Source organism: Microcaecilia unicolor, chromosome 3, assembly GCF_901765095.1.
Source record: "Microcaecilia unicolor chromosome 3, aMicUni1.1, whole genome shotgun sequence".
NCBI classification, from domain to species: domain Eukaryota; kingdom Metazoa; phylum Chordata; class Amphibia; order Gymnophiona; family Siphonopidae; genus Microcaecilia; species Microcaecilia unicolor.
Window position 1 is genome coordinate 98,060,291 of NC_044033.1, and position 26,465 is coordinate 98,086,755.

Sequence of the window (26,465 nt, forward strand, 5' to 3'; positions counted from 1 at the left end):
ATATGACCTCTCACCTACTGTGAGAGATAATCAAACATGCAGCTCTCATTGCAATAGACTGGATAGACCCTGTCTTGTTGCTGAACTACTACCTGTATTTTATTATTCATTGTTAATTAAGTTGCTAATGGAATAGGAGTATGTAAACCGAAGTTCCCTAAGATTGTAAGTTATGTGCTAGGCTATGCTGGTATTTATAGATTTATATATTTTTATTTTTTTTACTTTATTTGTAAGTTCATCTCCTTAAACCTAAGTAGACTATTTCTAATTACTGGCTGATAAGGATGCCCTAATTAAACCTTCTACCCTCCTAAATGGTTCAAAGGCCTATAAATCAGAGATCAGACCAGGGTTGGATGGGAAAGAATTAAACTCTAAACAGGTGTTGTCTTTGACCTTAGCTCTGCTCTACACTGATGCTATGGTAAATTCTTAAAACAGTACCTTTAAATGCTAGTCTATGAAACGTAGCAGAGACTTTAAATGCTAAGCTATTTCCTAAATGCCTTTTGCTAGATAAGCAGAGTAGCATAATATAAAGACACTTGAGATTACTTATTTAACTCAGTCTACCCTTTCTCATTTTAATAGCAATATCCCAGCAGGTAAAATACCCACGAGTCAAGTTCTCTTTCTCTCTGTAAGTCCTCTCGCAGCACCTTCTGTGCACGTTTCAGTTTGTAAAATGAATGTTCATGCTGGATAATAGCCAGCCACATGGGCATCCATTTCTCATGTGTTTTGGAATAGGCTGTGTTTTTGGCAGATCCTGTTCTAAAATACTAGCACCATTAGTGACAGTGTTATGATTGGGGTCAGAACCCCTCTCAAACTTACCTCTTTCCTGGGGGTCAGCTTCTTAGCTGGCTTCTGTTTTTTTTCTCTGTCCTTTCTGAGCTGGCTCTGTCTCTCTGTGCTGGTAGCTTCCAGCAGCATGGGGTTAATTGTCTCACTTCACTGCAGCTGTGGGTGTGGTCTGAGTTGCTCTACCTCTCCCTGGGTGTACTGGCTTCAAGAGCTTTTCGGTGCTGCATTGATGTGGGTCAGGGTTGCCAGCTGGGAAAAATTTTCCCAGCCCAAAACCAGCCGTAAACCCGCCCCAAAACCGCCCGCAGCCAACCCCCGCCCCCCCCGCGTCACTGAACCCCGCCCCTGCGTCACTAACCCCGCCTCCCGCGTCACTAACCCAGCCTCCCGCATCACTAATCCCGCCTCCCGCGTCACTAGCCCCACCCCCGACGTCACCCCTGACGTCACCCCCGCCCCTGAAAGGCTTCTATTGGACCAATAGAAGCCCCAGAAAAGCTTCTATTGGACCAAATTGGACCAATAGAAGCCCCGGCAGCGGGAAAACCGGCCAATCGGCGGCCGCAAAAACCCACCCAATCCCGCACCGTGGCCGCTCGAAAACCCGCCCAAATCCCCGCAACCCACGCGATTCGAAAATTCCCGCAGCCGTTCCCGAAAAGCCGCCCAATTCTGCGGCTTAACCGCAACCCTATGTGGGTTGGGCCTCTCGGGGTTTGAATGTGTTCTGCCTGGCTCTAGGGAGAGTGACATCATCTGGGAGGGCCTTGATAGGGAAGTGGGTTCTTTCCTTCAGGGCCTTCGCAACGTTTGCTTCTGGCTACTTGCTTTAGGTCCAGGTTAGTTTAGTGTAGTCAGTGTGCACTTGTGTCTTGTGTGTTTGACTTCCCTGTTTTTCCCTTTGGCTCCTCTGCTTTCCCTTTTGCTATGGTGTGTAGCACTGCTGTTAGTGCAGTGCTGGAGTTTGGTGCGGGGAGCACCCTTGTTAGTAAGTGTTTAGGAAGCACCTTTTGTTGTTTGGGTATTTGGCTTTCCTGCTCGTTTCCTTGTGCTTTCCCCGCTTTTCCTCGTGACCTGTGTTTAGCTGCTGTAGCTTGGTGCTTAGGAAGCACCGGGGTGAGAACCTGTGTTTAGCTGCTGCAGCTTGGTGCTTAGGAAGCACCAGTGTTAGGTCTGGCATTTGTCTTCCCTTCCTTTTCCCTTCTGGCTTCCCTGCACTTCTGTTAGTGTAGGGCGTAGGGGCACCCCTGTTAGTTTCTGTTAGGAGCACTGCTGTTAGTGGAGGGCTTAGGAGCTTTTCTGTTGGTGCTGGGCTTAGGAACACTTTTGGTCACTTTAGGAGTTAGGTGCACTTCAGTTACAGCTTGTTCTAGTCCTGGTCCCTGTGTCGTCCAGTAAGTCCTGCCGGCTACTCGAACCCAGGAGCTCAACTCCTGGGGGGCTTAGTAGCTAAGTGCAGGTGAAGCTGTGTGGACCAGTCCGGTGTGCTCCAGTCCAGTGTTCCAGTCCTGTGTCTTCCAGTCCGGGGGATTCCAGCCCAGTATTCCAGTCCGGGGGATTCCCGTCCAGTGTTCCGGTCTGGGGTTCCAGTCCTGTGTCCTCCAGTCCGGGGAATTCCAGTCCAGTGTTCCAGTCCATGTGTTCCGGCTCGCTGGGCGGTGCCTGCAGTCCCTGCCGGTGTCGGTGTGCTTGCCCAGCGTTGGTTGGTGGGTTTTGCCTGCTGCTGGCGCTCCTCGTCCGCAGCCCAAGGGCTCACGTTTGCTCCAGAGCCCAGCCCCGCGGGCTCTGAACCTGAGAACCTGACAGACAGGTCGCTATATCCTGCTGTCTTGAGTGAACACCAGTTACAGTGAAGCGTATTTGCTTTCTTTGAATTTGAAACCTGATAGCAAATATCAATCAGTAAGTCCATTGCATCTTGGTTGTTAACTGGTATTAGCAGAGTCAATAATTGCCAGGCATTATTATTGCACTACATCTAGTGCTTTTTTTGTAGAAAAAAAAGTGCTGGTACTCATTATGGGCAGGGTCACCACATATGGCTCCACCCCTATGATAGCCACACCCCTTATACCAGCCATGGCGCATATAAACAGACATCATTGAAAATATTATACTAGTATAGGAGAACATAATAACTTGATTTTTTTCATTATAAATAATTTCTGTAAGCTGTTACAGCTCCAGTATACCCAGTGCAAAATAAGACAGCAGATGTAAATTCTCAAATTGGACATATTTCAAACACTAAAATGAAAAAAATGATTTTTTTCTACCTCTAATTTCTGGTGACTTTTGTTTTTCTATCCATATTGGTCCCAATCTCTGATTCTGCTGCTCTGTATCTGTTTCTTTAACTCCGTTTCCAGGGCTTCCTTTCAATTTATTTCTTTACTTTTCTCCGTTCTTCTTCATTTCTTACCATCTATATTAATAAATCCCACCTTGAACGTTCTGAAGCTTACTCCAAGGCAGAGAAGCACAAAAATCCTGTAGTCTTCATAGGCTAGGACCAGTCACCCTCACTCATAGACCCGCCCTCAGCCACGCCCCATCTGTACATAAAACGCTACCTCAACATTCTGAAGACAACCTGCTGAAGCCATCTGCAAAATCCCTAAACAGTTCGTAAGTTCATGGTGGTGAAGCCATGCAACTCACCATGTCTCTCTGCCCCACCCTCGAGGGCGGAACACAGAGAGTAAAGGGATCCATAAAGGCACCCCTACCAACTGGCAACCCCCTCCAACAAACAACGACCCAGGCAGGGGGAGTGTTTCCGTACTCCTCCCCCTGCCTAGGAATCGCTACAGACTGCTGGCAAACTCCCCAACCACACGATCACAAAAGCCACCCGCAACCCCCCCCCCACACACACACAAACAAACACATACACACACACACAAACACACACACACACAAACGCAAACACACACACACACACACACATAAACACACACGCAAAGACACACACACACACATAAACACACACGCAAAGACACACACACACATATAAACACAAACACACACACATGCAAACACACACACACATAAACACACGTAAACACACACACAAACACACACACTCACAAACACACACACACACACAAACACACACACATGCAAACACACACAAACACACACATGCAAACACACACACACATGCAAACACACACAAACACACACAAACACACACACACACACACATGCAAACACACACACACATAAACACACACACAAACACACACACACAAATGCACACATAAACACACACACACATAAACACACACACAAATGCACACACAAACGCACAAACACACACAAACAAACACACACAAACACACAAACAGCCTCGATGGTGCACCTCTAAGTGCCCCCCTGCCACATCGCCACAACAACCCGTGCAACGGGGCATCAGAAAGCCCCTACCCCCCTTCCCTCCTCGCCGCATCACCCAACCCCTCCCCCGCCGCTTCACCAAGCCCCTCCCCCCCACATCGACTGCCTCGCCACCCGCGACCGCTAATACAAACCCTGTCCGCCAGCGGCTGCTGCTGCTTCTATTCAGCAGCAGCAGCCCGTACATAAAGAAAACAAACAAACAAAAAAACAACTTCCTAAAACGCACCTCCGTGGAGAACCATCTCACATTGGCTGCCGTCTCTGCAGCCGTTCCTCCTCTCCCCTCAACGTCAGTGCCCCTGCCGGAAGACCCCAGAGAAACGCCAAGACGTCAGAGGGGAGAGGAGGAGCGCATGCTGAGACTTCAGCCAATGTGAGATGCTTCTCAACGGAGGTGCATTTTAGGAGGATTTTTTTTTTTTGTTTTCTTTATGTACGGGCTGCTGCTGCTGAATAGCAGAAGCAGCAGCCGCCGGACACAGTTTGTATTAGCGGTTGTGGGTGGTGAGGGGGTTGATGAGGGGGGGAGGGGCTTGGTGATGTGCCACGGTGGGGGGGTCGGGTGATGCGCAAAGGGGGGGACAAGGGGCTTTCTTTGGATGCTACGACGGCTGGGGGGGGAAGGGGGGTTCTCGCTGGACATGGGTGGCTGGAAGGAGGGGAGGGGAGGGTCGCTGCACATGGGTGGCTGCAGGGGGGGCATGGAACAGGGAGATAGGGATGGGGCTCCACACACCACATGGGTGCCTGCAAGGGGGACAGGGGACACAGGACGGACACTGCAGGGCGGGCAGGGGGGCAGAAGGGTTGGTGGTCATCAGGGGGGACAGGTGGTCGATGGACATGGCTGGCCACAGGGTAGGAACAGGGAAAAAGGAGAGGAGTGTCCTCAGACATGGGTGGCTGCACAGGAGAGGAGGGTCGCTGGACATGGGTAGCTGCAAGGGGGGTCAGGGGGACAGAAGGGTCGCTGGACATGGCTGGCTGCAGGGGGGACAGGGGGGAGAGGAGGGACGCTGCACATGCGTGCCTGCAGGGGGACAGGAGGGATGCTGAAGGAGGGGGCCTGAGACCACATGGGTGGCTGCAGGGGGAGCAGGGGAGACAGGAAGGACGCAGCAGGGGGAGAGGAGAGTTGATGGGCATGGGTGGCTGCAGGGGGATGCTGGACATGGGTGGCTGCAGGGGGAATACGGGGAGAGGAGGGTCGCTGCACATGCCTTGCTGCAAGGGGGCAGGGGAGAGGGAGGGGGTGAGGGGTTTCCTCACACCACACACGCAGTCACTCATTCTCTGTCTGGCACATACACTCTCACTCACACACTCACTGTCTTTGTCCCTCTCTCACACAGTGTCACACAGAAACACAAACACTGTCTCTCTCGCACAAACACATACACTCTGTCTCTTTCTCTCTCACATTCTCTCTCTGACACACACGCTCCATCTCTCACACACGCTCTTTCTGAAACATACACTCCAAGGAAAACCTTGCTAGCGCCCGTTTCATTTCTAACAGAAACGGGCCTTTTTTACTAGTACATCCATAAGTAAAAGCTGGGTCCTCCACCATGGAATTAACTGGAGGAAGTATAACGTGGATCCAGCTTTGGCCTATTTTCTCCATCCATGTGCAGTTTTTCTCCTCTTCCCTTTCCCTCATCTCCATCCATGTGCATCTTCTTTTTTTTTCTTTCCTCCCCTCCATCCATGCCCAGCACTTCTCCTCTCTCCTCCCCTCCATCCATGTTCAGCATTCCTCCTCTCCCCTGCCCTCCATCCATGTCCAGCACTTCTCTCTCCTTCCCTCCATCCATGTCCAGCATTTCTCCTCTCTCCTGCCCTCCATCCATGTCCAGCATTTCTCCTCTCTCCTGCCCTCCATCCATGTCCAGCATTTCTCCTCTCTTCCCTCTCCTCCATCCAAGTCCAGCATTTCTCCTCTCTCCCTGCCAACCCCTCCATCCATCTGTGTCCAGCAATTCTCCTCTATCTCCTGCTCTCTTCTCCATCCATTTCCAGCATTTCTTCTCTTCCCTTCCCTCCCATCCATGTGCATCTCCTTCCTCTTTCTCCTCTCTCCTCCCCTCCATCCAAGTCCAGCATTTCTCCTCTCTCCCCGCTAATCCCTCCATCCATCCGTGTCCAGCAATTCTCCTCTATCTCCTGCTCTCCTCTCCATCCATTTCCAGCATTTCTTCTCTTCCCTGCCCTCCCATCCACGTGCATCTCCTTCCTCTCTTCCCTCCCCTCCCCCTCCATCCATGTCCAGCATGTCTCTTCTCTTCCCTGCCCTCCATCCATGTCCAGCATGACTCCTCTGTCCCCTATCCTCCCCTGCCATCCATGTCCAGCGATTCTCCTCTCTCCCCTTCCCTCCCCCTCATCCATGTACAGCGATTCTCCTCTCTCCCCTTCCCTCCCCTCTCATCCATGTCCAGCGATTCTACTCTCTCCCCTGCCCTCCCCTTCCATCCATGTCCAGCGAATCTCTCTTCCCTGCCCTCCCCTCCCATCCATGTCCAGTATGTCTCCTCCTTCCCCTGCCCTCCTCTTCCATCCCTGTCCAGCGATTCTTCTCTGCCCCCTGTCCTCCCCTCCCATCCGTGTCCAGCGATTCTTCTCTGCCCCCTGTCCTCCCTTCCATGTCCAGCGATTCTCCTCTCTCCCCTGCCCTCCCCTCCATATCTGGTGATTCTCCTCTCTCCCCTCCCATCCATGTCCAGCGATTCTTCTTCCCCCAGCCTGTCCTCCTCCTCCACTGCCTGCCAGCGAAGCGATAGAAAGGCTGCAAGTGTGAACGGTTCAGCGATTGAGAGAGGCTGGCAGTGTTGGAGCTTCCCTCTGCGAGTCCCGCCTATGCAGAAACAGGAAGTTGAAACAACGTAGGCGGGCGCTCGCAGAGGGAAGCTCCGACGCTGCCAGCCTCTGTCAATCACTGTCTGCACCATTCGCGCTTCTGAGTCTGACGTAGTAGTAAGTAGGGGAGTGAGAGGAAGGGTGAGGACTCACTGGGGGGGGGGGGGGGGGGGGAACTGCCAGTACGCTGTACCGGTGCGTACCGGCACAAAAAAAAGCAATGACTACATCAAAAATGGTAAGTTGTGTTAGACTTGTATTTTGGAATTAGTATAGAATAAACATTCTGAAATTGAATGTTTTTGTCAAAATAAAACTGTTAAAGTTATTTGACATTAGCACACACTATAAAAAATGTGACACTGAACCAACTGCATCTTTGTAATTCATATTTGTGTGGTCTGGAGAGGAGGAGTAGCTTAATGGTTAGTGCAGCAGCCGGAGAACCTGTGGAACCGGGTTTGATTCCCACTGCAACTCTTTGTGATTCTGGGCAAGTCACTTAATTCTCCATTGCCCGAGGTACAATATAACATACCTGTATATAATATGTAACCACTTTGATTGTAACTACAGAAAGACAGTATATCAAATCCCATTCCCTTCTCTTCCTGTTCCATACTAAGAAATTAAACAAGGTGTTTTGATGTTTGCTAAGGAAAGAGATTTAGCTCTACATGATGCACCTTACAGTTGATTATGAATTAGATTTAAAACTTAACTGATGTTCTTTTAAAAGTAGTAGTCATTCATTGCCATATAACTTGTTATATTCTTTTATAGAGCTCTTTAATAAATATTCAGAAGCAGTTTATGGCAGCATTAGATTCCATGAAGGAATTTTGGGATGTTATGGATGAAATTGATAAGGAGACTTGGGTACTTGAGCCAGAAAACCCCACACGGAATGCCACAACAAGAAGAATTGCAATAGGTATCAAAACTTTTAATGTAAATTTTCTCTGATAATGTTTTAAAGTGACAAGTTAGAAATTAAAATTTAATTTCTATTGCAATTCAAAAAAAATGCATTTATTTTTTAAGTTGACATTTCTGTTTACAACATTCTATACCTATTTCCTCCATCCTGCCAAGTTTAAATTTCAAAGTGAGACACTAGTGATACACAGAATGAAGCATTAAAAAAGTTTTAAAACATTTTTACATTCACCGTGGTTCTTTCTGCGAGCAGATAATTTACAAATTAGATGAAGGAGGAAAAACAGATCGGTTCACAATCCATGACAGAGCTAATTCTAATGGAATTTCTTTTGGGAAAATCTGCCAAAATTCTAGGGTGCCAGTTTTGTTGCCAGTGCCACTTTTCTAGTGGACTCTAAAAATGAACTGCCTGTGGGAATAGAAGTCTCTTGTTTTGTTTATACACTTTGAAATGCATATCTTATTGATAATCATGCGAGACTTCTCTTTTATTAAGGCAGCATCAGATATATTACAATCGAAAAAAATAGGTCAATTATGTCGATTATTTATAGTCATTATATTCTGCATATTACTATGCGGATCCTAATCAAGCACAATAAAACACCAGACACACAAAAACAGACATAGGACAACACTAGACTAAAGACAAAAAAAGAGAAAAAACTGGAACAAAACCTGCTCACAGTACTGTCTAATCATATGCTTGTGTAATTAAATTGCCTTCAGCTGCGTTCTAAACATTGGTGTATCTGCTAAGGATCGCAACACTATTGGACGATTATTCCATATATCTGACCTTGAAAAAGAGAAGCGGCACAGACTAGTCTCTGCAAAGTGAACCTCGTACAAAGGGGGTGGGGGGGGATAGATAACTACGACTTAAAAAAACTCAAAACACAATCCAGGAAACTTGAACAAACATGGAAAAAAAGGAAAGATGAAACAAAACAAAAAAAAAAACAGCACCACGGGCCTTTAAAAATGGAACACAGTTCTTTAATGAATGAGCCTTGACAAAAAGACCCGACATGGGCCGTGTTTCGGTGACTAGCACCTGCGTCAGGGGTCACAGTGATGACGTGGAAAACTTGGGGAATAACTCGAATATATTCCTCTACAATATATTATTCCTTACCCCACGTCTCATGTAGTAAAAGCTACAAAGCACCAAGGTACTTTCACTTTCTGTATCAAAATGGATTTTGATACAGAAAGTGAAAGTGCCTTGGTGCTTTGTAGCTTTTACTACATGAGACGTGGGGTAAGGAATAATATATTGTAGAGGAATATATTCGAGTTATTCCCCAAGTTTTCCACGTCATCACTGTGACCCCTGACGCAGGTGCTAGTCACCGAAACACGGCCCGTGTCGGGTCTTTTTGTCAAGGCTCATTCATTAAAGAACTGTGTTCCATTTTTAAAGGCCCGTGGTGCTGTTTTTTTTGTTTGGACTTTAGTTTGTACTTTGTTCCCTCTCTTTTGTTATAAAAAAGGAAAGATGAACATACACTCAACGCATGGAAACAAATACACAGAAAATACAAATATGCAATAAGAGAGGCCAAAAGGTACTACTGCAAAACCAAAATAGGACCGGATTATAAAGACATGAAGAAACTGTTTCAACTCGTAAATTAGCTATTAGACACCACTCCAATCACCACAACCAAAACAGACATCCCACCCGCAGACAAACTTGCTAATTACTTTAATGAAAAAAATAACAAAATTACGCAGTATACTTAGCACAACACCGACATTGAAAACTTCATTCATGGCCTGGACCTAACTCCTGATGGATGCCCAGCTGACCGTACCTGAACAACATTTACTCCCCTCACCATTAAATCAGTTACACAAGCAATTCTTAGGTTTGCCAACACCCACTGTAAACTGGATACCTGCCCCAGTTATCTACTTAAATCCGCCCCTGACCGCTTCATAGCAGACCTCACATCCCACCTAAACTTCATGCTACAACAAGGTCACTTCCCCGAGGAATATGATAACATCCTTCTCACCCCATTACCAAAGGACACCAAGAAAAACACAAATGATCTCACCAACTACCTCCCAGTTGCATCCATCCCACTAGTAGTCAAATTGATGGAGAGCTTGGTGACCAAACAGCTTAGCGATTACATGGACAAATTCTCAATACTACACGACTCACAATCAGGATTCCGTTTCCACCATAGTACTGAAACTGTCCTAGTCACTCTTCTGGCCAAATTCAAGCAGAAAATAGCTACAGGTAAAAGCATACTTCTCCTCCAATTTGACATGTCGAGCGCATTCGACATGGTAAACCACAATATACTAATAAGACTCCTTGCCTCATCTAGGCATAGGTATGCTTCAGCGGTTCGCCAGCCTAGTCAGGCTACACCCCAGCGCGCTCGTTCTTGTCAACAGCGTGTGCCCTAAGTCCCCTGATGCTCTCCAGCAAAAGCAAGGGACGAGCTTTTGACTGGTTCTAGCAGAGCATAGCCGCCATAAAAATGTCTGTGCCGGACGACTTACTGGTTTGGGGGAGGTTAAAATGTTTTCACCAAAGTTGGCCTCTCATAACCTCCGACCGGTGGGTTCTTCAAATAGTCTGGTTAGGATACACCCTCAATCTGGTATCCAAACCTCCAAATTGTCCACTGAGGGCTCATTCGTTCAGCTCTCAACAGAAGCAGGTACTTGCAGAGGAACTCTCCGCCATTCTAATGGCCCATGTGGTTGAACCCGTTCCAGCAGGGGAAGAGGGGCTGGGATTCTATACCAGGTACTTCCTTGTGCAGAAAAAGACAGGGAGGATGCGTCCCAGCCTAAACCTGAGAGCCCTGAACAAATTCCTAGTCCGAGAAATGTTCAGGATGGTTTCCCTGGGCACCTTTCTTCCCATGATTCAGAAAAACAATTGGCTATGCTCTCTGGACTTGAAGGATGCATATACACATATCCCGATACTTCCAGCTCACAGGAAGTATCTTTGGTTTTGGCTGGGAACACATCACTTTAAGTACCATATGTTGCCTTTGGCCTCGCATCAGCTCCCAGGGTATTTATCAAATGTCTAGTGGTAGTTGCAGCGTCGCTACACAGACTGGGAGTGCATGTGTACCCTTATCTCGATGATTGGCTGGTGAGGAGCATCTCAGAGAACAGTGTTCAGGAGTCCATGTGGAAGACTATTCAGGTGCTCAAGCTACTAGAGTTCAAAATAAACTACCCCAAGTCCCATCTCTTCCCTGTCCAACAATTGGAATTCATAGGAGCCCTGCTCAATACTCGGGCTGTTCGAGCCTATCTCCCGGAGACGCATGCGAACAACCTTCTGTCCCTCGCATCCAAGATTCGGACATTGCAGCAAGTCACAGCTTGGCAGATATTAAGGTTATTGGGCCACATGGCTTCCACAGTGTATGTTACAGCCATGCACGCCTTTACATGAGATCGGCTGAATGGACCCTGGCTTCTCAGTGGTATCAAGCCACGGGGAGCCTAGATGATGTCATCCAAGTGTCTTCAGAGCTGATATTCAGTGGTGGACAATTTGATCCAAACTTAACTTTGGGACTTCCATTTCAAATTCCTCAGCCACAAAAAGTGCTGACGGCAGATGCATCTCTCCTGGGGTGGGGGGGATCATGTAGATGTTCTTCACACCCAGGAAACAGGTCTTCAGATCAACCTCCTGGAGCTCCAAGCGATGAATGCTCTAAATGCTTTCAGAGATCGGCTGTCCAGCCAAATTATCTTAATTTAAACAGACAATCAGGTTGTGATATATTACACAAACAAGCAGGAGGAGCACCGGATCTCGCCTTCAGTGTCAGGAAGCCGTCCCGATGTGGCTCTGGGCACGCCGTCACGGCATGGTTTTACAAGCCACTTATCTGTCAAGCGTAAACAACAGTCTGGCCGACAGACTGAGCAGGATAATGCAACCTCACGATTGGTCCCTGAATATGGGCGTACCCCGCAAGATATTCCGAGCGTGGGGGACCCCCTCGGTGGATCTTTTTCCCACTCAAATCAATCACAAGGTCCCTCAGTTCTGTTCCAGACTTCAGGCCCACGACAGACTAGCGTCAGATGCTTTTCTCCTACATTGGGGAACAGGCCTTCTGTATGCGTATCCTCCCATACCTCTAGTGGGGAAGACTTTGTTGAAACTCAAGCAAGACCGTGGAACCATAATTCTGATTGCGCCCTACTGGCCGCGTCAGATTTGGTTCCCTCTTCATCTGGAATTGTCCTCCGAAGAACCATGGAAATTGGAGTGTTTCCCGACCCTCATCACTCAGAACGAGGGGTCACTTCTACATCCCAGCCTCCAGTCTCTGGCTCTCACAGCCTGGATGTTGAGAGCCTAGAATTTGCTTGCTTCGGTCTTTCGAAGTGTCTCCCAGGTCTTGCTGGCTTCCAGGAAAGATTCCACTAAGAGCTGTTACTCTTTTACATGGAGGAGGTTTGCCGTCTGGTGTGACAGCAAGACGTAGATCCCCTTTCTTGTGCTACACAGACCCTGCTTGAATACATTCTACACTTATCAGAGTCTGGTCTCAAGGCCAACCCCTTAAGGGTTCACTTACAGCCCTTAGTTCGTATCATCAGCATAGAGAAGGTAAGCCTATCTCTTGACAGACTTTAGTTGTTCGCTTCAAGAGAGGTTTGCTTTTGTCAAAGCCCCCTGTCAGACCTCCACCAGTGTCATAGGATCTCAACGTCATTCTCACCCAGCTGATGAAAGCTCCTTTTGAGCCACTGAATTCCTGCCAACTGAAGTACTTGACCTGGAAGGTCGTTTTCTTGGTGGCGGTTACTTCAGCTCTAGGGTCAGTGAGCTTCAGGCCTTAGATTGTAAGCTCTTTGAGCAGGGACTGTCCTTTATGTTAAATTGTACAGCGCTGCGTAACCCTAGTAGTGCTTTAGAAATGTTAAATAGTAGTAGTAGTAGTAGTAGTAGTGGATGCACCTTATACTAAGTTTCATCACAACAGAGTAGTCCTCCGCACGCACCCTAACTTCCTGCTGAAAGTGGTGGTGGAGTTCCATCTGAACTAGTCAATTGTCTTGCCTACAATTTTTTCCCGCCTTCATGCCCATCCTGGCGAAAGCAGCTTGCACACCTTGGACTGCAAGAGAGCGTTTGCCTTTTACATGGAGTGGATGAAACCCTTCAGACCGTCCACCCAGTTGTTTGTCTCTTCTGATCCAACAGGAGGGGAGTCGCCATCGGTAAACGCACCATTTCCAATTTGCTAGCAGATTGCATATCCTTCACTTATGCCCAAGCTGGGTTGACTCTAGAGGGCCATGTCACGGCTCAGAATGTTAGAGCCATGGCTGTGTCGGTAGCCCACTTGAAGTCAGCCTGAATTGATGAGATTGCAAAGCTGCGACGTGGTATTCAGTCCATTTGTTCACATTTCATTACTGCCTTGAGCAGGATACCTGACGCAACAGTCGTTTTGGGCAGTGTTGCAGAATCTGTTTGAGGTTTAGAATCCAACTCCACCCTCCTAGGCCTGTTTTGTTCTGTTCCAAACTGCACTCTTCTAGTTTTTATATAGTTTCAGGTTAATCTGCATTACGTCCTCGTCGTTGCAAGGCCCAGTTGACCAGTTTGTTTTGGGTGCACCTGGATGCTTGGGATACCCCACTTGTGAGAAGGATACAGCGTGCTTGTCCTCGGAGAAAGCAAAGATACTTACCTGTAACAGGTATTCTCCTAGGACAGCAGGCTGATCATTCTCAGAATTCCGCCCACCTCCCCTTGGGGTTGTTTCTTTTCTTTTATTTATGTTTTTGGATTAGGCCATGCGACGGACGGGAAGGCACTCTGCACATGTTTATGCTGTCTATGTCTGTATGACTTTATTTTAACTTGCCCCCATGGTTTTTGTTGAAATTGTCAGCTCAGCTTTGCGGTCCTAGACATTTTATAGTTCCCAACATTTCAGCATAGTTGTCTGACTGAGTCCATGGGGAATTAGTTTGCATAGACTGTTGCATTGACTTGGCTAGGTTCATCAGCTTGGAATTCACTTGCCTTGACAGCATGATTGTGTCGAAGCTTGACAGCTTGAATTGTTCAAAATTTCAGCAGAGATTTAGCTGAGCTTGGTAGCATATATTGCTCAGCTCGGCACCATAGTTTGATTCAAGTTATGCTAAACTTCCTAGAATTCAGCAGAGCATAGCTGTTTTTCAGTCAGCTTAACATATTTGATTTACCCCACCTTTCGGATTCCAACTCCTTATCTTAGATTTTACTCAGCTTGCCATTGTGCTCTTACCTAGATTAACATCTAGGCTTCAGTACATATTTCCTATGTGGCTTCAGCTGTTGCCACCGTTGCTGCAACATGGCTTGTTGTTGTGGCTTTAGCACAACTTGCCATCATATCTGTTGTCCAGCTTGTCTCTGTTGCTTCAGCTTAGCTGGCCATTGTCTCTGTGGTTTCAGCTTAGCTTGCTGTTGTCTTCGCGGCCCAGCCTGTCTCTCTGGCTTCAAACTTCTTTTGTTCATAGCTTGTCACCTTTGCTTCGGCCTACCTTTCTACTGTGTCTATGACATAGCTTGTTGCCATGGCTTTAATGTACTTTGGCTCTGTGGTTCTGGCGCAGTTCGCTGCCATGATTTTCACATATGCCATGGCTCGTTGACACAGCTTCAGCATGGTTAACCGCCCCATTGTAGCTGCAGCCAAGTCTAGCATCTTGCATCTGGGTGCACTTCGCCTTGTACACTCGTTCTCTATTGCCTCACTGCTAAGTCATCTTGTCTTGCAGGCTCAGTTCCATTATCCGTTGTTAAGCTCATCCTACACCCTTACACTGCTCGTTTTCAATCTTTTAGATTTGCTTAAGTTCCTTCTTGATTCACTAGTAAGGTTCAGCTAAAGAAACTTTGGTATACTCTGCTTGGGACAGTGCTTCTGTAACATACAGCTACTTTTTTGTAACTCTGCAAGCTGATTGCCTTTTCCAACTGTGCAGCTGGCCGCCTTCATGTCCATGAGAAATTCCAATTCAATGTAGTCTTGCAAGCTCCCCCAACTGGCTTCATCCCATATCATGGAGAAGATAGACTTACCCAGTCTCTTGTTTTCATCCATCTTCCTTGGTGCACACTGCAAGCTGCAATATAGCCTGTAAAATAACCCCAACATTTACCATCCAAGTGCATTGGGTCACCAAGCTGCAGCTCAATTCTCCTGGGCCACATTTTAAAGAGCCTTGTATCCTTTAGTCAAAATACTGGGTAGAGTCTCCCCCTCCCCTGCAAGTGAAAGTCCCTCTTGGGGCCACCCCAGTTAAGCCCCCTTCCCATATTGCTGGCCCAACCATATCCTCTTCAAGTTGAAGGCTACCATTAATGGTTCCCCCCACCACACCACCCCCAACACTCGGAATTTTCCTTTCCTCCAAACCCTTCACCTCATGATTTCTCCCCCTCCCCCCTTTTCAGGGACTACCTTATTTGAAATCCATGGGATGAATAGGTGATGGCACCAGCAGGGCCAAATAAATTTGGGACTGCTCCTGCTCAGACCACTGGATTCCAGAGATTTTCAAGTAAGGTAGGCTTGGGGGGAGAGAGGTCCTGCCTTGGGGGAGGAAAAAGCCGTGTGTGTGTGTGTCCGGGGGGGGGGGGGTCCCCGGGGTCCCTTCAGGTTGGCGAGGTATGTGATTGGGTTGGCACTATGGAGGGGCCAAGATGGGCTTTTATTCTGCCCACTTACTTTGACCAAAGGATAGAGATTCCTTTGGCTTGGTGACTTGATTCTCCCTGGTGGGTCACAAGCAGTGTTTGCCACGGGAGTTGGCAGCCTGCATTAGTGAGATACTACAGGTTGGTAACTGGAGTAAAAAATAATTGAAGGTCTGTATTAAAGCTGGAGGTGGACACTTTGAGTATTCACAGTGACTGCAAAATTCTGACACATTATTAATTGTATTCTCAGAGGACAAGCAGGCTCAATATTCTTACGTGTGGGTTGTCGTCTGCGATGGCCCAGGAGACAGTAGAAGAAAAAACTTCAAAAGCTAAAGAACCTTCCCGAACGTTCCACCGCGCGGTCCAACCCACCGTGCATGCGTGGGCGGCTTCCCGCGACGCGAACGTGCAGTGATTAGTCTCTTTTTTTTTTTTTCCCCGCGATCCTGGACGGTTGGGTTTCTTCCTCACTGTGCAGTTTCAGCTCAGGAGATGGTTTTTGTGGGCGTTTATTGCCAACTTTCATCTTATTTTCTTTTATAGTTGATTCTAGTTTTTTAAAAAGAACTTTTTTGGTTTTTCCTTCTTTTTTATGTTTTTCTTAGTTTTTCTCATCCTTTAAAGTTTCCTATCTTTTTCGTTGCGGCCGGCATTTAGGCCGCTCGGCCGGGTCTTTTTCCCTCTTTTTGTGCCCTTTTGTATTGGCACCATCGAGCCTTTTAATTTCGCGGCTGCTATTTTCCCGCCCTTGTCATCAAAGACTCCCAGCGGCTTCAAGCATTGTACTCGCTGCAACTGGACCATCTCAAGCACTGACCCCCACGTGTGGTGTCTTCAGTGTCTTGGGCCCGACCATCTCCCAGCTGCCTGTAAGCTGTGTAAATTGTCGAAGAAGCAGACCCAAGTGGCTCGAGATGCTCGGCTTGAAAAACTTTTTTCTGAACGGTACGGTCCTTCGACGTCGGCATCGACGTCGAGGGAAGCAGTGACACCGAGAGTGCAGGTAATGGCTGCCGAGAGACTGCATCGAGCTGGGAACAGTGAGGCATCGAGTAGGTGTCCACCCATCTCGAGGCCTCCTGCTATGCAGGCCCCCTGGGACCGACCTTTGTCAGCCCTGGCCCCGAGGAGGCGTGTGGATTCCACATCATCCTCATCGGTACCAAGGAGTCTCGATGACGGGTGTCAAGCAAAGGCGAAGAAGCATCGTCATCGATCTCTTTCCAGGCACAGTACCAAGAGCTCAGGGGAGCCGAGGGAGTCGGCACCCGAGAAGCATCGGCGCCGGGAAGACCGCTCACCCTCCATTCAGGAGGTGCCGATGCGTCGGTCATCTGGCAGCCTGGTACCGTCATTCAATCCCCCTCAGATTCTGGCACCGTCTCCTGCACCGGCCCCACAACCTTTTCCGATGGCAGCTCTCGACGAGCGCATCTGGGCCCTTCTTCCAGAGCTTCTAGATGGGTTGCTTCGTCAGTCTGCCTCGGTGTCGGGGGTGCTTGCGCCTCCCATACCGACTACAGAGACGGCATCTGGGGCATCACCTGTGAGGAGGTCCCCGCCCTCGGAGCCAGTTGCCAACCGGGTCGACTCCCTCTCGACGTCGGTGGAGGAAGCTTCACCGGAGTCCAGGCAGGGGTCGACTTCTCGACATCCCCCGAGAGGTCGTCGATCTTTGAGGTCGAGGCAGGCTTGGGTTCGGGCTGCTCTTAGGGAGCTTCTGTCCAATACTGAAGAGGAGCGCTCATGGGGAGAAGAGGAAGACCCCAGATACTTTTTGAAGGAAGAGTCCTGTGGGCTTCCCTCTGATCCTACTCCACCGATTGAAGTAAGGATGTCTCCACCTGAGAGTCTTACTTTCTCATCCTTCGTACGGGAAATGTCTAAGGACATTCCATTCCCTATGGAGGTTGTGGATGAGCCCAGGGCTGAGGTGCTCGAGGTCCTAGATTATCCTTCTCCACCTGCAGAGGTTGCAATGACCCCCCTGCACAATACACTCAGGGAAGTGCTGATGTGGAATTGGTCTTGCCCTCTTTCTAATCCAGTGGTTCCCAAGAAGTCCGAGTCCCAGTACAGAGTCCATGGAGAGCCTGTAATGGTGAAGGCCCAACTTCCTCACGATTCCATGGTGGTGGACTCTGCTCTCAGAAGAGCCAAGAGTAGTAGAGACTATGCCTTGGCGTCCCCAGTCAGAGAGTCTAGGACCTTGGATTCTTTTAGGAGGAGAGCGTATCAGGCCGCAATGCTCGCCGCCAAGATCCAAACATACCCAACTCTACACGAGCATCCACTTACGGAACTCGGTGAGGCACCTGTTCAGTTTAATTGAAGCATTTCCTCTGGAGCTCGCTGAACCTTTTCACCAGGTGGTCAGGCAGCAGAAGGCGTGTCACAAATTCCTGGCCAGGGGGTCTTATGACACTTTTGATGTGGCATCCCGAGTAGCTGCTCAAGATATAGTGATGCGCAGACTCTCATGGCTGCGTGTCTCTGACCTGGATCAGAAGACCCAGCAGCGAATGGCGGATGTTCCTTGCCGGGGGGATAATCTCTTTGGAGAAAAAGTAGAGGATATGGTTGATCAGATGAAAAAGCATCATGATGCCATGGCATCTCTCTCCCGCTGGACGTCTTCTGTTACTGCCTCCTCATCCAGGAGGTTTTTTGAAAGGAGGAGGAGTGCTCCCTATTCCTACAATAGGCGTAGGTACACACCTGCCTCTCGGCAACTGGTTCAGGCTCAGTCCCAGCATGTGCATTCTCGTCAACGCCGGTCACCTAAGTCCTCTAGGGATCCCTAGCAAAAGCAAGGGACGGGCTTTTGACTGGCTCCAGTGCAGCATAGCCGCAGTAAAAGTGTCCATACCGGGCGACTTGCCTGTCGGGGGGAGGTTGATATTTTTTAAACAAAAGGTGGTCTCATAACCTCCGACAAGTGGGTTCTTCAAATAGTCCGGTTAGGATACACATTCAATCTGGCATCCAAGCCTCCAAATTACCCACTGGGAGCTCAATCCTTCAGCTCCCAGCACAAGCAGGTACTTGCAGAGGAACTCTCCGCCCTTCTAAAGGCCAATGCGGTCGAACCCGTTCCACCAGGGGAAGAAGGTCTGGGATTCTATTCCAGGTACTTCCTTGTGCAAAAGAAAACAGGGGGGATGCATCCCATCCTAGACTTAAGGGCCCTGAACAAATTCCTAGTCCGAGAAAAGTTCAGGATGGTTTCCCTGGGCACCCTTCTTCCCATTATTCAGGAAAACGATTGGCTATGCTCTCTGGACTTAAAGGATGCCTATACTCACATCTCGGTGCTCCCAACTCACAGGAAGTACCTTCGATTTCGACTGGGAACTCAGCACTTTCAGTACTGTGTACTGCCCTTTTTGCCTAGCATCTGCGCCCAGGGTCTTCACAAAGTGCTTGGCAGTTGTCGCAGCATCACTACGCAGACTGGGAGTGCATGTGTTCCCTTATCTCGACGATTGGCTGGTGAAGAACACTTCGGAGGCCGGGGCTCTACGGTCCATGCAGATGACTATTCAACTGCTGGAGCTACTGGGGTTTGTAATAAATTATCCCAAGTCCCATCTTGTTCCAGTGCAGAAATTGGAGTTCGTTGGAGCTCTGTTGGATACACAGACGTCTCAAGCTTATCTTCCCCAAGCAAGGGCAATCTTCTGGCCCTAGTGTCCTTGGTTCAACGTCTCAACAGATCACAGCTCGGCAGACGTTGAGACCTTTAGGGCACATGGCCTCCACAGTTCATGTGACTCCCATGGTACGCCTAAGGCGTGCCATGGACCCTAGCTTCCCAGTGGTGCCAGGCCACAGGGATTCTAGAGGATGTAATCTATCTCTCCACTGACTTTTTCAGATCCGTTTAGTGGTAGACCATTCGATCCAATCTGACCTTGGGACGTCCATTCCAAATTCCTCAGCCACAAAAAGTGCTGACAACGGATGCATACCTCCTGGGGTGGGGAGCTCATTTAAATGGACTTCACACTCAAGGGGTTTGGTCCTTTCAGGAAAAGGGTCTTCAGATCATCCTCCTGGAATTGTGAGCGATCTGGAACGTCTCAAGGCTTTCAGAGATCGGCTGTCCAACCAGATCATCCTAATTCAGACAGGTTGTTATGTATTACACCAACAAGCAGGGGGGCACCAGAAAGCGCCCTCTGTGTCAGGAAGCTGTCAGGATGTGGCTTAGGGCCCACCATCAATGTATGTTTCTCTAGGCCACATATCTGGCAGGTGTAAACAACAGTTTTGCCGACAGGTTGAGCAGGATCATGCAACCTCACGAGTGGTCACTCAACATGGACGTTGTCCGCAAGATCTTCCGAGCATGGGGCACCCCCTCGGTGGATCTTTTTGCCACTCACTCGAATCACAAAGTCCCTCAATTCTGTTCCAGACTTCAGGCCCACGACAGGCTAGCGTGAGATGCTTTACTCCTGCATTAGGGGACAGGCCTCCTGTGTGCATATCCTCCCATACCTCTAGTAGGGAAGACTTTGCTGAAATTCAGGCAAGACCGCGGAACCATGATTCTGATTGCACCTTTTCGGCCCCGTCAGATATGGTTCCCTCTTCTTCTGGAATTGTCCTCCGAAGAACCGTGGAGATTGGCATGTTTTCCAACCCTCATCACTCAGAACGAGGGGTCGCTTCTACATCCCAACCTCCAGTCTCTGGCTCTCACAGCCTGGATGTTGAGAACCTAGAAGTTGCCTCTTTAGGCCTTTCGGAGGGTGTCTCCTGAGTCTTGCTTGCTTCCAGAAAAGATTCCACAAAAAAATTGTTGTTCTTTTAAATGGAGCATGTTTGCCGTCTGGTGTGACAGCAAGGACCTAGGTTCTTTTTCTTGTCCTACATGGACCCTGCTTGAATACCTTCTACACTTATCAGAGTCTGGTCTTAAGACCAACTCCATAAGAGTTCACCTTAGTGCAATTAGTGCTTACCATCAACTTGTAGAAGGTCAGCCTATCTCTGGACAGCCTTTAGTGGTTCATTTATGAGAGGTTTACTTTTGTCAAAGCCTTTCAAACCTCCACCAGTGTCATAGGATCTCAATGTCGTTCTCACTCAGCTAATGAAAACTCCTTTTGAGCCACTGAATTTCTGCCATCTGAAGTACTTGACCTGGAAGGTCATTTTCTTGGCTGTTACTTCAGCTTGTAGAGTCAGTGAGCTCCAAGCCTTGGTAGTCCATGCACCTTACATTAAAGTTCACCATAAGAGAGTAGTCCTCCGCACTCACCCTAAGTTCTCGCCGAAGGTGGTGTCAGAGTTCCATTTCAACCAGTCAATTGTCTTGCCAACATTTTTTCCCCATCCACATACCTGCCCTGGTGAGGAGAAGTTGCACACCTTGGACTGTAAGAGAGCTTTGGACTTTTACATGGAGCGGACTAAGCCCTATCGACAGTCCACCCAGTTGTTTATTTCTTTTGATCCCAACAGGAGGGGAGTTGCCATCGGAAAATGCACCGTCTCTAATTGGCTAGCAGATTGCATTTCCTTCACTTATGCCCAAGCTGGGCTGACTTTAGAGGGCCATATCACGGCTCATAATGTCAGAGCTATGGCTGCGTCAGTGGCTCACTTGAAATCAGCCTCTATTGAAGAGATTTGCAAGGCTGCAACGTGGTCATCAATCCACACATTCACATCTCACTACTGCCTTCAGCAGGATACCCGATGCAACAGTTGGTTTGGGCAGTCGGTGCTGCAGAATCTGTTCGGGGTTTAGAATCTAACTCCACCCTCCTAGGCCCATTTCTGTTTTATTCCAGGCTGCACTCTCACCTAGTTGAATTTTATTTCAGGTCAATCTCTGTTACGTCCTCGCCGTTGCAAGGCCCAATTGACCAACGTTCTTTGTTTTGAGTGAGCCCTGGGGCTAGGGATACCCCACACGTAAGAATATTGAGCCTGCTTGTCCTCGGAGAAAATGAAGATACATACCTGTAGCAGGTATTCTCCGAGGACAGCAGGCTCAATATTCTTACAACCCTCCCTCCTCCCCGTTGGAGTTGTTTCACTTATATTGTTTTGCTTTTTATTAAACTAATCACTGCACATTTGCGTCGCGGGCGGGAAGCCGCCCACGCATGCTTGGTGGGTCGGCCCGCACAGCGGAATGTTCGGGAAGGTTTTTTTCTTCTTCCGTCTCCTGGGCCGTCGCGGATGACGACCCACACATTAGAATATTGAGCATGCTGTCCTCGGAGAATACCTGCTACAGGTATGTATCTTCATTTTCTTTTAATGACATTTTGCTGTGTTTTAGCACAAACGTTTTTAATGCACAAAGAGATCCTTTTACAAAGGCAAGCTAAAAATTTTGGATTTGGATTTATTATTTTTAATCTGCCTTTATCCAAGGCAGCTTACAAAGGTACATGCATAAAATCATATAAACACATGTGCTAAACACCAGAGACACCCATACATTTCTGTGGGCATCTCTAGTGTTTAGCACACACTAATCATTAGCATGCAGTAAAAAAGCTAACACGCCTTTGTAAAAGACCCCAAAAAATTGCTAGGTAGTAAAACTAAAATATCAGTAGCATCAACATAGCTTAATCTGGTTGAATAATAATATGTAAATATGATGACTGAACCCCCCCCCCCCCCTTCGCCATTTACTAAGCCACATGGCAATGCCAATACAGCTCATTCAAAGTGAATATTCTGTCGGTATTAGCCCATGGCAGCTGCTAGCACAGCTTAGTAAACAGGAGAGTACGTAAAATTCCTCATTGAAATTCAATGTGGTTGCTGAGAAATCTGCAAAAGGGGGAAAGGGAAATGGGTCTTGATATACCGCCTTTCTGAGGTTTTTGCAACTACATTCAAAGCGGTTTATATATATTCAGGTACTTATTTTGTACCAGGGGCAATGGAGGGTTAAGTGACTTGCCCAGAGTCATAAGGAGCTGCAGTGGGAATTGAACTCAGTTTCCCAGGATCAAAGTCCACTGCACTAACCACTAGGCCACTCCTCCACTCTGTAGGAGTTTACTTTTTTTCGTTTGCCTCACCCTGTAGATGTCAAAAGTTGCCTCATTTTAATACTAATTCAGTGGGACCTCTCACTTTCTCAAAATCAGCTTTATTTCTTCTTCCTTTGTCCCTTTCCCTTTATTTTATCTAAAATATGCTGTAGGAAGGCCAGCACAGGTAAATTTTTTTGCAGCACTCTGTGAATTAGAATTATGTGTAATTCGATCTATTTTTTAAACCATAGGTTTTTTTCTTTTTGTAGGAAATAATGTTTCAGTAAACATAGAAGTGGACCCCAGGCATCCAAAAATGCTTCCTGAATGCTACTTTCTTGGAGCTGACCATGGTACTCAATCTTTTTCTAATTGTTTAAAAACAAATCTGCCACTGACTGCTTATTAGAGTGCTGTACACCAAAAACTTTCCATCAGTTTAAATCAAGTTTTTCAGCAAACTGGTATATACTGAATGAACCCTGACAGGAAATCCCAAGGGATTAATTTCATTTTATAAAATTATAGCAGCAGTCATACTGTGACAAAAGTCCCAGGCTTCAGCGTCTTCTGTCATCAGTTTCCTGTATAATTGGTTAATCATATTCCTTTGCTGGGGTTTTTTGGATTTGTGTGAAATGATCAAGTAAGACTCAGAAAGCAGGATAGATTTAAAAGAAGTCAGTGCTATTTATCAAATGGTGTATATGTAAACTAGAAACAATCACATAGGAGGAAAGAGAAGCTTCAAAGCACAAATATGAGAAAATCCAAAAGAGCTTGTATAAAAAGCCAGTTAAACATTTATTAATTTCTTAAACTAAAGCGATGTACATAAAAAAATGTATTACTACATTGGAACTTGCATGTTATGTCTCCTCCCCCCCCCCCCCCAAGCTTTGTCACGGAGCATGTTGATGAACATGAGGCATTGTGAGCAATGTCTTTCTTGCAGTTTTTATTCCTTTGGTATAGATTTGAAGGTAGTTTTAATCAAATTTGGATTTGCAGGATACCTTGTTATTTTTTGATGTTTTTTTTCTGTGTAATATTTATTTGGTTGTAAATCAAGCAAGTAGTAGCACTGTGTATTAACTGTAAAAGGTGGAATGGAGTGGAGGCAAGAACATTGACGAGCTATTTGCACTAGTTTAGACATTTCTAACCTATAGACTGATTGTTTTGATACAAAGAATAGAAGGATTGATTTGCTGTGTGTTAAACAGAAACAAAGGAATATAAAGTCTGTCTAGTTCATCCACTTTTCTTTTCTTTTGCAATATTGCAAACTCTACTGAAATCTCCATTTTCACTTCTTTGCTAATTCTGTGTTCATCCCATGTTATCTTGAAGTCCAGTACTATTTCTTTACTACCTTCTTTGGAAAATTGTTACATTTATGTCCTTATATTACTCTTGAGTTGCCCTTTGTTCTAGAACCTACTTTCCACTGAAAATACATGCCTATATGAGAGAATAGTTATTCTTAGGCCCTGGTGTAATCCATTCTTTTCTTTTTCTACCTGGAATAAATTTAAGTCTGAGATTAGAGTTTTTCATTGGAAACTATGAATAGAGGAATTAACTGATATGAAGGAACACTAAGTCAGCATTAAAATTATCAGAGGAGTGAGAGGAAGTGATGTCATGGTTCAGTACTTCTGCTTGAGGCCTATTCTGAGCTCATCCCACAATAAATAGCAACCTTTTTGAGTACCTCACTTCTACTTTTACAACACATCCATTGGTCAGTGATGTCTCTTTCCTTTGGAAGTTGAACGCTTATGGCTACAAATATATAGAGAACACTTACAGGGATATAATTGAGAAGTCTCACTTCAGTCTGGCAGCCTTTGTACTGCTTTGGAGGAGAGAGGAGAACATCACTTTGGTGAGGCATGAACCGTTCCTGTAAATAGGGCCTACCCACCAGGGATGGCTTTTTGGCCATTTATATATTGGATTTTTTTCCCCTAAAATTTAGACATCCCTGCTGCATAGAGCTCACCATAGATGTCAGTTTCACCATATATTTTACAACAGGTTCTACGCTGGCAGATCTTGAATACTGGTGGAACTTCAGATGTCCTGACTTGGATGTTTAATTTCTGACAGAGATTAACGATTCCAAATTATCCCTATAAAAACTGCTAAACAGATTGCAGATAGAAACAAAAATCACATTTTGAAATGTCTGTATACAAATGTTAGAAACCTAATGAAGAGAGACTTAATGACTTGAACATGTATACCCTGAAGGAAGGAGAGTGGGGGTGATATGATACAGACTTTCAAATATTTGAAAAGTATTAATCTACAAACCTTTTCCAGAGACGGGAAGGTTTTAGAACTAGAGGCCATGAATTGAGGCTGCAGAGGGGCCGAATCAGGAATAATGTCAGGAAGTACTTTTTCACTGTCAGGCTTTCAAGGCAGAACTGGATTTGTGAGCCCTTGGACCTCTGCCGAGGAACGGCAGTGGCAGGCAAGACCACCCCCAAACCGGAGACAAGGCAGAACAGGACTGGAACCCCGAACTGGAGTTGCAGCCGAGGCAAAGCTGGAACAGCTAGACTTCACCTGCGCTTGACCACCATTCCCCAGGGGTTGAGCCCCTGGGTTCAGGTAGCCGGCAGGACTTACCGGACAGGGCAGGAACTGGATACCAACAGGATACACACAGGGTCTAGAAAACACAAGGGAGGCTAGGCAGAATACTAGACTAGGACTCTCTGGCAAACAATACCACACTAGGTAGAAAGCAGCCAGGCACAAGGACTGAAAGCTGCCAAGATCCGGGAAATTATAGACCGGTGAATCTGACGTTGGTGCCGGGCAAAATGGTAGAGACTATTATGAAGAACAAAATTACAGAGCATATTCAAAAGCATGGATTAATGAGACAAAGTCAACAAGGATTTAGTGAAGGGAAATCTTGCCTCTCCAATCTACTACATTTCTTCGAAGGGGTGAACAAACATGTGGATAAAGGGGAGCTGGTTGATATTGTGTATCTGGATTTTCAGAAGGCGTTCGACAAAGTACCTCATGAAAGACTCCAGAGGAAATTGGAGAGTCATGGGATAGGAGGTAGTGTTCTATTGTGGATTAAAAACTGGTTAAAAGATAGAAAACAGAGAGTAGGGTTAAATAGTCAGTATTCTCAATGGAGAAGGGTAGTTAGTGGGGTTCCCCAGGGCTCTGTGCTGGGACCGCTGCTTTTTAACATATTTATAAATGACCTAGAGATGGGAGTAACTAGTGAGGTAATTAAATATGCTGATGACACAAAGTTATTCAAAGTCGTTAAATCGTGGGAGGATTGTGGAAAATTACAAGCGGACCTTACGAGACTGGGCGTCTAAATGGCAGATGACGTTTAATGTGAGCAAGTGCAAAGTGATGCATGTGGGAAAGAGGAACCCGAATTATAGCTATGTCAAGCAAGGTTCCAACTTAGGAGTCACGGACCAAGAAAGGGATCTAGGTGTCGTCGTCGATGATATGTTGAAACCTTCTGCTCAGTGTGCTGCTGCGGCTAAGAAAGCAAATAGAATGTTAGGTATTATTAGGAAAGGAATGGAAAACAAAAATGAGGATGTTATAATGCCTTTGTATCGCTCCATGGTGCGACCGCACCTTGAATATTGTGTTCAATTATGGTGCCGCATCTCAAAAAAGATATAGTGGAATTAGAAAAGGTGCAGAGAAGGGCGACG

The 26,465-nt window shown here is 47.0% G+C and overlaps 1 protein-coding gene across 3 annotated transcripts in view; it reads left to right on the plus strand.

The window, feature by feature from the left end:
• The window catches only part of FANCL (FA complementation group L), a 294,740-nt gene that overhangs the window by 199,739 nt on the left and 68,536 nt on the right, over window positions 1-26,465 (plus strand). For all 3 annotated transcript variants that reach the window (XM_030196202.1, XM_030196203.1, XM_030196205.1), the window contains 2 exons: window positions 7,855-8,005; window positions 23,016-23,099. In XM_030196202.1, coding sequence (XP_030052062.1) covers window positions 7,855-8,005; window positions 23,016-23,099 — 235 coding nt within the window. The remainder of the gene's footprint in view (window positions 1-7,854; window positions 8,006-23,015; window positions 23,100-26,465) is intronic.